At 39.6% G+C, this 13779-nt stretch overlaps 1 protein-coding gene across 7 annotated transcripts in view; it reads left to right on the top strand.

Moving 5' to 3' along the window:
- The window catches only part of PTCD2 (pentatricopeptide repeat domain 2), a 52311-nt gene that overhangs the window by 23979 nt on the left and 14553 nt on the right, over positions 1-13779 (top strand). For all 7 annotated transcript variants that reach the window (XR_010117061.1, XR_010117062.1, XM_055253780.2 and 4 more), the window contains one exon: positions 8711-8824. Coding sequence is in view for 5 of the 7 variants with exons in the window: in XM_055253780.2 (XP_055109755.2) it covers positions 8711-8824 (114 nt within the window). In the remaining 2 variants the exon portion in view is untranslated. The remainder of the gene's footprint in view (positions 1-8710; positions 8825-13779) is intronic.

The raw sequence follows: 13779 nt of genomic DNA, 5'->3' as shown, positions 1-13779 counted from the left end.
AGTTGCAAAAGAAAAAAACTTTCGGGAGCTTATTGTCTCCTGAAACAGTCAAAGGGTTGAGATGAAGAAAACATTTTCAGAAAAATGGAAATGTGTAAGCATTAGCATGATACAAACTAGGAAAACAAGTCACAATCAATGGAGTATTCCAAGATGAGTAGATGAAGGGGGTTGAGTTGGCCGGCAGGAGCAACGTGAGGGGCCCTTACGGCGGGAACCTACTGAGCAGTGCTCTGGAGGAGGACAGGACTGTGGGGTTGGAGGGAACGAGGTGGAGGGTGTTATTTGTTGGGATATTGGTTTTGGTGGAGCATCTATTTAAAAGAATATGAACTGTGGCTAGGCACAGTGGCTCACACCTGTAATCCCAGCACTTTGGGAGGCCGAGGCAGGTGGATCATGAGGTCAGGAGATCGAGATCATCCTGGCCAACATGGTGAAACCCCATTTCTACTAAAATATAAAAATTAGCCAGGCATGGTGGCGCTTGCCTGTAGGTCCCAGCTACTCAGGAGGCTGAGGCAGGGGAATTGCTTGAACCTGGGAGGCAGAGGTTGCAGTGAGCCAAAATCACGCCACTGCACTCCAGCCCTGGTGACAGAGCAAGACTCTATCTCAAAAAACAGAATATGAACTGTGAATTGTAACCACCTCTTACTAGCTCTGAGTCCTTAGGTTAATTTGCCCCTGGAAACCCCCCAATTTCCTTTGATTTGAAACAGTAATAGTTATCGGGGGAACCTGCCCCCGATAGTCATGTAGGTTCTTTTCTATTTTCCCTAAGTGTTGGCCAGTCTGAGAAATAAAGGGACAGAGTACAAAAGAGAGAAATTTTAAAGCTGGGTGTCCGGGGGAGACATCGCATGTTGGTAGGTTCCGTGATGCCCCGTGAGCCGTAAAACCAGCAAGTTTTTATTAGTGGTTTCAAAAGGGGAGGGAGTGTACGAATAGGGTGTGGGTCACAGAGATCACGTGCTTCACAAGGTAATAGAATATCACAAGGCAAATGGAGGCAGGGTGAGATCACAGGACCACAGGACTGGGGCAAAATTAAAATTGCTAATGAAGTTTTGGGCATGCATTGTCATTGATAACATCTTATCAGGAGACAGGGTTTGAGAGCAGACAAGCGGTCTGACCAAAATTTATTAGGCAGGAATTTCCTCGTCCTAATAAGCCTGGGAGTGCTACAGGAGACTGGGGCTTATTTCATCCCTACAGCTTTGACCATAAAAGACAGCTGCCCCCCAAAGTGGCCATCTTTCAGAGGCCTACCCTCAGGGACGCATTCTCTTTCTCAGGGATGTTCCTTGCTGAGAAAAAGAATTCAGCGATATTTCTGCCATTTGCTTTTGACAGAAGGGAAATATGACTCTGTTCCGCCCAGCTCACCAGCAGTCGGAGTTTAAGGTTGTCTCTCTTGTTCCCTGAACATTGCTGTTATCCTGTTCTTTTTTCAAGGTGCGCACATTTCATATTGTTCAAACACACGTGCTCTACAAACAATTTGTGCAGTTAATACAATCATCACAGGGTCCTGAGGCGACATACATCCTCCTCAGCTTAAGAAGATGACGGGATTAAGAGATTAAAGACAGGCATAGGAAATCACAAGGGTATTGATTGGGGGAAGTGATAAGTGTCCATGAAATCTTAACAATTTATGTTCAGAGATTGCAGTAAAGACAGGCGTAAGAAATTATAAAAGTATTAATTTGGGGAACTAATAAATGTCCATGAAATCTTCACAATTTATGTTCTTCTGCCATGGCTTCAGCCGGTCCCTCCATTGGGGGTTCCTGACTTCCTGCAACAAATAGTCGCTATCTTTTTGTTGTGGGGATTAAAATAAATTATGCATATAAAGTAGTTAGCATAGTGCCTGGCAGGTAGTCAGTGTTCAATGAATATTTGCTAATACTAATAGTATTTTTTTGACATGAGTTAAAAGGAATATTCATTTGTACCGAATCCTAGAACCTAGTGAATAGGAATTATGCATAACTCCAAACTTCTGAAAGGTCATACTTAAAGATAATAATGCTTTTCAGTTCTGCCCATAGTAGTTATCCTCAAATGTCATCCCACAGCAGTGCCCAGGTGACTTTTCAGAGAATGACTAGATGAGTATTTATGGTAAATTTTGGAGAACAAGGTCAGGCAAGAAGTGTGCAATAAGAATTCCTCGTATTGGACCTCAACTTTACTTTTCAAAATGCTTTCACATGAGAGAAAGGTGAGGCCAAGGAACCAGAAAGATGGAGACCGTGATAACAGAGAACTTGAAAAAATGAAATGGGTTTGTAATGGAAGAAACAAAATACTAGAAAAATATCGACAAAGAGACATTTTAGTTTCAAAGGGCATAAACTTGGAGGGCATGAACTCAACTATATACACCTGGTAATGGATTTGATATGAACTGATGAATGCCATAAGAAAGCAGGGAAGTATGAGGGCTCAGAAATGAGTTTATAAGGCATTAATGGTGAGGCAGAGGAAGCACCAGAAAAGAGAGGGAAGGACTTGCAGCTGTGTAGAAATCCAAGCGGCTGAGAGCCCTCCCTGTCTTAGCCTGCTCCAGGTAGCTCCTGTTCATCTTGGGGGCTGAAGCAGAAACTACAGGTCTGAGCAGGTGGGTCAGCCTGAAAAGCTCACACGCTAAAGCAGGTGTGGGAGGCCAAGGTTGGCAGAGGTCCAGAGTCCAGAAGGTCAGGTCATTTGAGCAAGTGATACCAGTAAGCTAAACAGACTGGGAAGCCTGGTCTTCCAGCAGGCACACTATGTCTCTGACTTATCTGCTTCCTACTGGATATGGACAGCTCTGGTATTCCAGTATATAATTGCTTCTGAGAGAGAGAGTGGCCTTCAGATGTCCCATCTATCATGATGGGACAGAATAGAACCGCTGGGATTAGCAAGATACTCTTCCACTAAAGCTAAAGCTATCCAAGTCTCTGATAACATCAGGTAGGAAAGAAAGGAGAAAAAGGGGAGAAGTGTTTTACTTGGATCATTGATCACTTTTCCTAGAGTTGAAGCAAGGTTGAGGGTTTCAATAAGAATTGGTGATAAGAAATCAAACAGTGTGGTAAGCAGGGTTTTAATTTAATTTATCTAAGGTATCATGCTTGGTACTTTAGATTTGTTATACAACTATCAAAACAATTTTTCTCCACATTATAGATGTGGAAAATGAAGATTCAAGGGTAAGTAAATTACCTTAGTTCTCCCAACTAATTAAATAGCAGAGTCAGGGTTTTAACACCAACAACTCTGTTTGACTGCAAAGCCTAGGGTTTCCCCACCACTCCAGACCTACAGAGATGAAAAAGGTGTGCCTCTTTTATCCAGGACTGGGATTAGTGGCTCCTCTTGAATAATAAAAAGAACGCAAGACTGGAAGTCAAAAACCATGATCCCACTAGTGCATGTAATCCACCTCTGGATTTAGATTTCTCATCTCCTTCCATCCTGGCCGATCTCTCACAGTTATAAGAATCTAGTAACGGGCTGGGTGCGGTGGCTCATGCCTGTAATCTCAGCACTTTGGAAGACTGAGGTGGGTGGATTATTTGAAGTCAGGAGTTTAAGACCAGCCTGGCCAATACGGCGAAACCCCATCTCTACTGAAAATACAAAAATTAGCTGAAGGTGGTGGTGTGTGCCTGTGATCCTGGTTTACTTGGGAGGCTAAGGCAGGAGGATTGCTTGAACCTGGGAGGTGGAGGCTGCTGTGAGTGGAGATCACACCATTGCATTCCAGCCTGGGCAACAGAGCGAGACTCTGTCTCCAACAACAACAAAAAGAATCTAGTAATGATTTTTTTTTTTTCCGAATGAGAAGGTGCTTTGGTGGAGTTAAACATGAGCCTGCTGAGCATGAGGCTGTCCATTTCCAGTAGGAGGAGCAATGCAGAGCATGGTGCAAAAAGTGTGTGCTTGCCCACTAGGAGGCAGGAACAGCTCCTTTCCTCTGAGGGTTGGAAAGGAAAGTCAGCCTGCGGATGCAGTGGAATGGGCGTGTTTCAGGCAAGGACTCCATAAGGAACCTTGAAGTGATACTGAGTATGAATCATCCTCTCTGAACTGCGTCACAGAATTACCCACTGTCGGGAAACTTAAAGATAGTTTCAGTGTTTAAAAATTCTCAGGAAATTCTTTCAAATATTCAACCCAAATTTCTCGTGTTGCAAGATAAGCCTATGTCATCTTCCTCGGGGATGATGAAAAAGATGTGGTTGCCATTCTCAAGTTTAGTAATCTTTTAGATTCTAGGTCTCTGTTAGTAGAGTACGTTTTAAAAAATGACTGCATGGACCTTAGCTTCTCCAAGGCTGACTCATCTACTTGAAATCCTTAAAGGCAGCTTGTTAATTATTGAGAGATGGAAACTGACAGGCTGAGTAGAGTCTGTTTAGTCAGTATTCACAGAAATAAACTTTTTTTCTGATATACTTTAAAAATTAGTGCTTTATGCTAAAATCTTTTGCTACTGTCAATTGAAATTTGAACTTACAAATTTTCTCCCTAACTTGATTGTTTTATTAAATTGCTCTTGTTGCCAGTGTGACCCAGAGGGCCCAGTTTCCTATTTTCCCAGCTAATACTTAATACATACTGCAATGATTTAACAGATCTCATCAAAACACATGTATGTTGACTCTGCCTTTTCAGTCTGAATTTAAACTTCTCAATCTCAAACATAGACCCTCTTTAGCAATGCTGCTTCACATCAAAGAATTAATTTCCACTTCCAAATATGTCTGAAAGTAGCAGAGACCAATGCAGGGTAACTTTCCACTGATCGTATTTGAATTCTAATCATTTATCAATAAACCTGACATGTCTCCAATTGGAGATCCATTTTGGAATTGAATTTACCTTGCAAGGGAATTGACAAGTGGTTTTGCTGCTTTTATCATTCATTTGTTAATACAGGTGAATGTCTTAATGCCTCTTTCTCCTACCCACTTAGGTCACCCTAAAATTCTAGCTTATGCTGGGAAGTCTAGGGTGCACAGGGAGGAAAGGAGACAGGACTCATTTCTCACAAATTCCTTCGTGGCAGCATCTTACTCATATGTGTGAGTTAAGAATTGCATTTGTTTGGGAGCAATGTAGACTCCAAAAATAAAAGCCTATACAAATTAGAGCCTTTATTTTTCTTCCATGTAGAAAATGAGTCTGGTCAGTCCACGCCTTGTGTGGCATTCCATGATGTCATCAGAAACCCAGCCTCTTTCTATGTTTCTACTCTACCATCTTTAACACGTGACTTCCATTCATTACATCCCTGGTCCAGCAAGAAGTAGGAAAAATGTGAGTGGACAAAGAAGTTCATCCCTTTTAAAGACACTTTCTCAAATGTCTCATCCAACAACTTGTACTGATGGTGTTATTGGCCAGAACTTAATCCCATGACCACACCTAATTGCAAAGAATACTGAGAAATAGTCTTTGAGTTTCATACATACATGAAAGCGTCTATTAAGGTTAGGGAGTTCTGTTACCGAAAAAGGAGGAGAGAATGGATATTGGTTAGAAAACTGGCAGCCTCTACCACACTGTGATATCCTACTTCAAATATAGCAAACCTAAAACAAAAATAAAAGAAACAAGAAATGTAAATTTCTGCATCCTCAGGGCTTCTGTTCCCTTTTTTGTTCAAAGGTATCTAGTAACGTATTTCCTGATGCCTCAGAAAATCAAAGAGGCAGGAAGCACGTGTTCTTTAAATAGTTTTTCTTACCAAAATTTCCCCTGTTCCTTACCAACTGAGTTTCCCTAGTCTTTTGTTTGAAATCTGTAAGGTTAAGGCAATGTGCTGTACCCTACTTTCGTTTTCTTTAGCTGAATCCTGAGACTGGTTTGAGATAAGCCCCTAGCTTTAAACTTTCTCTTTGCCTTTTATCAGTGACTACCTTATGTGCATTGCCCTTCATCAGTGTATTTTAAGGTAATGAGCCTTATTTTTGAAATCCCTACTGATTCAGAGATAGTTGCTGGAGGGAGGAAGAGAAGTTGGGAAAACTTAGGAATAAATATTGACATCTCCCAGGGAGCACATCATTTCTAGCAGAGGGCTCTAGATGGTTTATTTTTGTAAATTGCTGGGGGAACCAAGCTCCTCTTCTTGTTTATTGTTACCGAGGGTTGGCCAGGTGCCTTGTACTACATAGCACTGCATTGAACAAGGTAGACTTGTCTTTGCCTTTGAGAGGACACCACCATCAACCAAACTGGGATTGGTTTTTATTAACAAAGGTGTTAAGAACTGTGAAGAGTCAGAGATTTTATCCCACTTGGAAGCTAATGAGTTAGCCTGCCCCAGTTTCATGGATGCTAGTGGAGTATACAAGACACGGAGAAATAAAGGACAATTTATTATGTAGCAGTAGCCAGAATATTAGCATCTTTGCATCAGTTTCCTGAGCCCCAGTTCCTGTGGGGAGACATGAAAAGCTCTATGTGCCTCTTGCACACATAGGAAGTTGCTTTCAAGAGAGGAACCCTAAGCTTAGGAAACCCAAATCTCTTATAATGGCCAGTAAGCATGCCTGTCCTTTGCTTTGGATGCAACACTGTGTTTGTTTGTTGTCCACAAACATCCTTGAAAAGATAGTCTGGAATAAAAGCAGTCAGTGCTTTTGCTCTCAAGGCATGCAGAAATTTGAGAGACCCATGGAAAGCTGTCTCCCAAAAAGGGTGTGCTCATGATTTTGCCTGGGCTTTAGACACTGAATTTAAATTGGGTTCTTTGTATTTAGTTTACCTGGGATCATTTCATTCTGTTCTTCAGAACCAAAGACAACCCCTCATCCTGATAAGTTACTCAACAAATACAAAATGTTACCAAGTAGACTGGTAAGAAAACATAGCTGGTTTAATATAAAAAAGGTAAATCTCTTCCAGGAAAACTATCTTTGTAAGGATCAAGAGCCTTAAAAATGTCTCTATGCTTTGACTTGGTAATTTTACTTCTGGGAATCAAGGCTAAGACATTACCAGTTTTTAAAAGTACATATGTACACATTGTTCAGTATAATAAAGTACGGTATATTTCCATGATGAATTGCTATGTACGTGTTAAAAATGGGGTTTCTTTTTTCTAATATTAATGCTATGAGGAAATAAATGTCTGTTGTGTAGTAATTGACCGAAAGTATAATCAAATTTTGGGGATAAGTTAATACATTTGGAAGATTTATACATCAAATTATAAACAGTGGTTGTAACATTGATTGGTGAATTCTCAGTTATTCTCACTTTCTTTAAACTTTTTCTTGAATTATACTAGTGAATATTGGTAATTGGGGGAAAATGTGTTTTTTCTTGTGTTAGTTGCACCTGTCTGGTGGAAGATAGGTGGTAGTGTCATTCTGAAAGCACACTACAGTACCCAGTTTTGAAAGTTCATTAATAGATAGCGTAAATAGGAGTGCCTCATTAACATTCCAGCCAGCTTCCACTCTATGCCTGCAGTAACCTGTGTGCCTGCAACTTCCTAACAACAGAAAATGCTAAAGGTACCATTTGCCCCTAGCCAGTTCCTGTTTTCCGTTTTCACACTGCTATAAAGAATTGCCAGAGATTGGGTAGTTTATAAAGGAAAGAGGTTTAACTGACTCACAGTATCACATGGCTGGGGAGGCCTCAGGAAATACAGTCAGCGGGGAAGGTGAAGGAGAAGCAAGTATCTTCTTCACAAAGCAGCAGGAAAGGGAGAGAGCAGGGGCAACTGCCACTTATAAAACCATCAGATCTCATGAGAACACACTCACTATCATGAGAACAGCATGGGGGAAACCGCCCCCATGATCCAATCACCCCCCACCATGTCCCTCCCCCGACACTGGGGATTACCATTCAAGATGAAATTTGGGTGGGGACACAAAGCCAAACCATATCACTAGTCTTATGAGATTGATTGTCATATCCTCTGAATCTAGAGGATGTAGAAAGGAGAAAACCAGTATTTTTGTTCATTGAGTATCTTCTGTATACCAGTATTTTATTTAATGTTCATAAAACCCAAAATGTGAGATCTAAATCTATTTTTCCCCATTTTACAAATAAGAGCATTTAAATTGAAAGATTAAGTACCGGTCCATAGTCACTTAGCTGGTACTTGCCAGTGTCTAGATTTCAGCCCGAGTATCCAGACACCAAAATCTCTGCTCTCTCAAGTGTTACCCATAAACAAGTTTTGAAGTTGTGGTATTTTATTTTATTTTTTTGAGATGGAGTCTCGCTCTGTTGCCAGGCTGCAGTGCAGTGCCGCAATCTTGTCTTACTGCAACCTCTGCCTCTCAGGTTCAAGCGATTCTCCTGCCTCAGCCTCCCAAGTAGCTGGGACTACAGGCGCATGTCACCACTCTTGGCTAATTTTTGTATTTTTAGTAGAGATGGGGATTCACCATGTTGGCCAGAATGGGCTCTATCTCTTGACCTCGTGATCTGCCCGCCTCGGCCTCCCAAAGTGCTGGGATTACAGGCAAAGTTATAGTATTTTGATTAACTATTTGGAAAGCACATTTTGGCTCGTGAGTGTACATTTAAAGCACTTTTTTGAACTTGTGCAAGCAAATAAATTAGGAAGTAGGATCAAAGCAGACTAGGTGCATAAATGAAGGCTTATCTAACCAGGTACATTTCTCAGCATTGAGACACTCAGTCTTGGTTTTGCTTTTGTCTTCTTAATATTCAGATTATAATCCATATCCAGTCAAATATGTTGGGAAATGTGATAGAGACTCTAAAAAATGCTGCAGAAGAAAATTTATCAAAATTTGTGAAAAGACGTGCGTTCTCGGAGGAAGTGGTGAGTATGCAAGTGCTGCAGAAATCATTTAAAAGTGAAAGGACACTCTTACAAATGTCCACTAATTTCTCAATTCTAAAGCTTACTTTAAAGAAATTGCCAAATATGGCAGCTTCTCTGTTGTTCCTGTTTTAAGACTTCCATGTATATGTGCAAAGATTTTTTTTTTTCTTCCAACAGAATATATCCTCTGAAATTCTAGGAAACTTTTTCCTTTTACCTTATTCTTTTCTCCACATTGTATTCATGGGCCCTGGCTCTCTTTTTCTTCTAGATGACAATTTTACACCTTTTTCCTTTTCCCTCAAGCCTTCAATACCTTCTCCTCACTTTTCACTCTCAGTTGATCACTGTATTTCTTGTTTCGTGGAGAAAATAGAAGTAATCAGAAGAGAATGACTGCTACATGGACAGCCTCTGGCCCCTTGCCCTATGTACCCATGATGACTGGATGCATCTCTCACGCCAGGCTCTTCAGTCACACACTGGATCCCATCCCCTCTGACCCACTCCACAGCATCAGTCTAGAAGTTGACTCACTCTTTTGGGCATCATCAGTATCCCCTTCCCTGTGGGTCATTCTTGTCAGCAAACAGTAGGATATAGTGCCTCTCATCTTAAAAAAGAAAAAGAGTCTTCTGTACAAATGAAAAGACAGACCATGTGTTTAGATAAGAAGACCTAGCCTCATAAAAACTCACTTTTTTTTTCAAGTTACTGTGATAATGTAGTAGGACTCCAATAAAAATATCACTTTGTGTTTTCTATAAAGGTTAGTTGAAAGAACAAACAAGACTAGCTAGAAAAACCCTGTGAAAGAGGGGCAGTAAGAGTTGCTAGGTCTAGCAGATATCAAAGCATGTTAAAGTTTCTATAATTCAAACTGTGGCTTAGGACATGAATAGGGCAGCTAATGGGACAGAATAGAAAGTCCAGATACAGACCGAATTGCAGATACAAATTTAGTGTAACATAGAGACAAGCATCTCAAATCAATCTAAGTGGATAGACTAGTAAGAAGTAGTACTAGGATAGGTAGAGAGCCAACAGAAAAAGATACAGTTGTATATATTCTTACACCACAAACCAGGATACATTCCAAATGGATGAGAATTTAAATTTTTAAATTGAAACACACAAGTACTAGATATAAACATTAGTAGATTCTTTAATATCCTGGGAGTGGAAAAACTTAGCTTTCAGTCAAAATCCAAATCAGTAAAAGAAGTGATAAATTTGACTAAATAAAAATGTTAAAACCTGTTTTTTTGTGTGGCAAAAAGTCCACAAGCAAAGTCAAGAGGTAAGTAATCAATTTTTAATCATACTGACAAAAGGCTAACTAGCCCTAATATTTCAAGGGCTCTTTTTGAGGCCAGGTGCGGTGGCTCATGCCTGTAATCCCAGCACCTTGGGAGGCTGAGGCAGGCGGATCATGAGGTCAGGAGATTGAGACCATCCTGGCCAAGATGTAACCCTGTCTCTACTAAAAATATAAAAATTAGCTGGGTGTGGTGGTGCACGCCTGTAGTCCCAGGTACTCAGGAGGCTGAGGCAGGAGAATCGTTTGAACTAGGGAGGCGAGATTGTGCCACTGCACTCCAGCCTGGCGACAGAATGAGACTCCATCTGAAAAAAAAACAAAAAAACTCTTTTTGAAAATTCTGAGAAAAGAACCAACAACCCTGAAGAAAAATGGGTAAGAGATGTGGACAGAATTTACTAAAAATGAATTGTGTATGGCCTTTAAACTTTCGAAAAGATTCTCTTGCACATATCAAGAAAATGCTAAATAAAACTACCCTATGATATTTCTCTTGAATAGAAATCTGCAAGTTTGCCAGCCTACTTGGTTGGTGAGGCTCTGAGGAAATGGGCGCTATCATCTGATGCTGCTAGAGGGAATACAGATTGGTACACTACAAATAATTTCACCCTTTGACTCAATCCTCCCACTTCTTGGAGTATATTCTGAAAATATACTGGCAAATATAAAGAAGTTGTATGTACAAGGCTATTTGTTGCAAGCCAATTTGTAATAACAGCAGACTGGAAAAAAGCCCAAATTTCTATCACTAAAGGACTAGTTGTACAAATTAGGGTCTGTTCCTACAAAGGACTGCTATGTAACTCACAGGAAATAAGGAACAGCTACATCATATATTGCTATGGATTACCAGTTATATGGATCACTTAAATATGTTTTTAAGTGACAAAAGCAAGATGCAAATGGGTATGTGTAGTATGCCTTAAGAAGGCAGGAACATATAGTTATTTTTATATATTTATGTTTTTGAAAAACACTATGATGGAAAAAACAAAACTTAAGTGGTTATGTTGATTTCTTTTTCAGATCTTTTTTTATAGAAATACTGCTGATTTTTGTATGTAAATTTTGTAACCTGCAGCTTTACTGACTTTATCAGTTCTAAAGGTTTTTTTGATTGAGTCTTTAGGAACCACAGTTAATTATTATGCATATTTCAAAAATGCCAAAGAAGTAGATTTTTAATGTTTCACCGCAGAAGACACATTGGTAGGTGATGGATAGTTTTGTTAGCTTGACTGAATCTTTCTACAGTATACACATAGATTGAAACATCACATTGAACTTTATAAATATACACAATTATTATTTGACAATTAAAATAATTGACAAATTATTTTTTAAATTTAATTTTAAAAAATTAAGAAACAAAAGTTTTGAAAGTGAAAGTGAGGGACGAAGCATGACTTCTCCGAATGTACCTTCTTTATATATTTAACTTAGGAACCATGTAAATGCTTTGCAGAACTGTAAAGCAGAGTTAAATAAAAATGAAGAGAAAAAGCAGTTCCTAAAAATTGAAAGGGAAATGAAACAAATGAACCCATGTATCACATTGATGGCTTAAGTACACAAATTGGAATTCTTGTAGGTCATTTGAAATATAGTAATTTGTACATCTTTCATAGCATATAACTTAAGGTGAAAAAAAGAAGTGTAAAGAAATTGTACGTTATTGACAGTGATCATATTGTTAGTAATAATACTGATACTGTCATTGTGACCAACCAAGCGGCCTGTTGGTTGGTCCTCCCTTCCTCCCTCATTTCTCCTGCCTCTCTCTTTTATAGTTTGGTCCAGGCTGATGGCTGAGACAGCAGGATTGGCACTAGAGGGCAGTGGCTGCTTCCTCCTCCTGCCACACTGTCGCCTTCCCAGCCCTGTTCCATTTCCTCACTTCCACCCAAAGGCTTCTTCCTGCTGATAAAAGGGAGCTTGTCAGGAAAATGACTAAACTGGATATGGTTGATTTAATGCTTCTTTCTATTTGCAGTCTTAGCTCTGTGTAGGCTGTGATCCACCCAACCCTTTTGGGGTAAGTTTAGAAAAGTAGGGAAAGTAGAATCATGAACAGATTTTAAAGTGCATAGTCACGTGTGTATGTGTACATGTGAAATACAACTTTCCTTTTCTCAGCAGCATTGATGTTAACAACCATTCCTTAGACCTGATCCATCAATACATTGTTACCCATTTATATGGCTAAAGCACCCAAACAAATTTCATATTGAAAAGTACTCATATAAGACTCTTTTACTTAGAAAATGAACCCTCTAGTTCAGTGTCTTCCCTCTCATTACTGTGGGACCACTCAAGGAACAGCTTGATGAGAAGTGGATTGATTCATGTAACTCCAGTAGCTTTTGAGCTAGTTCTAAATATATATGTGTGAGATTGCAAGTGGAGTCCTATATTGTAAAAGTCTGCATTTTACAAATGGTGCATTTAATGTTTATGCCAGCAGTTATTTAAAAAGTGTTATGTAGGGAGATAAGACTATAAACTATCATAGGTGCTATTATACCACCACAGGACTATTGAAAAGAATTGCTGATTTATTTGTGTAGTTATGTAACAGAACTGTTACAGTTTTTAGATCAAAATTACCTCCAGCTTGGCATGTTTGCTCTGCTGCTTTTAGAAGCCATATGCTGCACATTAAGTCATTTTCACCTTGAACATGAGGACTAAAGAAGCTATTCTTTTTTAAGAACATTAAGAAGTGCTTAAGCTGCTTGTCCGCAGGCATGGTTGGGAGCCCTTGTCTAAAAGGAAGATATGCAGGTGCAAACAGTGTTATATATTTGGAAGAGGTGGAAGAGGGGCAAAGGATTTGTTAAGAAGCTTGATCCCAATTAAATTCCATCAAGAAATGTGTTGAGATTGTACCCTTGATAAGGATTGAACTTAGTAAAATACTGATTTTATTCAGAAAGCAGCTTCACATTCTCCATTCTAGTTCACCCATTTTTGGGGTTAAATACCATCATATACTTGTGACTATACTACGCATGCCTCTAGCCTAGACCTCTCCTTCATGCCCCAGACTTGTATATCCAACAACCTTCTATACCCATTTAGATGGTTCACAGCCATCTCAATTACGTCCAAACAGAGCTCTTGATTTTCCCTTCCAAATCTCGCCTCCCTGTCTTCTCTATCAGGAAATGGTAGCACCCATCATCCAGCTATTAAAGCCCCAATTGAGAAGATAGCTTTGACTCCTCCCTTTCCTTCACCGATTCAAAAATAAGTCCTTTCAGTGTAAACTCCAAAATATACCTCACATAAGTGTACTTCTCTTTCTTTTCTGTACCTTTCCCAATCTCAACTACCATCCTTTCTTATCTGGGATATGATGTGGGCCTCCAGAATAGTCTCCACATTTCTGTACACTCCAGTTCATTCTCTGCAACTTTTTAAACAGAAATGAGATCATGTCCCACTTTAGATGCTCTGATGGCTTTTTTAGAATAAATTTCAAAAAACTTATTGTGGAATATATATAAAGCCCTATGTAATTTGGCCGTGCCTCCTCCTGCTGTAATCATTACATTGAACAAAGTTGATTCCACTGGTATATGACCTCCTTTACTTGGTTTGTTTCATTATATATGATGTGTTATTT

The sequence above is a fragment of the Symphalangus syndactylus genome, chromosome 18, assembly GCF_028878055.3.
Source record: "Symphalangus syndactylus isolate Jambi chromosome 18, NHGRI_mSymSyn1-v2.1_pri, whole genome shotgun sequence".
NCBI classification, from domain to species: Eukaryota; Metazoa; Chordata; class Mammalia; order Primates; family Hylobatidae; genus Symphalangus; species Symphalangus syndactylus.
Note: the sequence above shows the minus strand (reverse complement) of the source record. Positions and strands in the feature narration are given on the sequence as shown.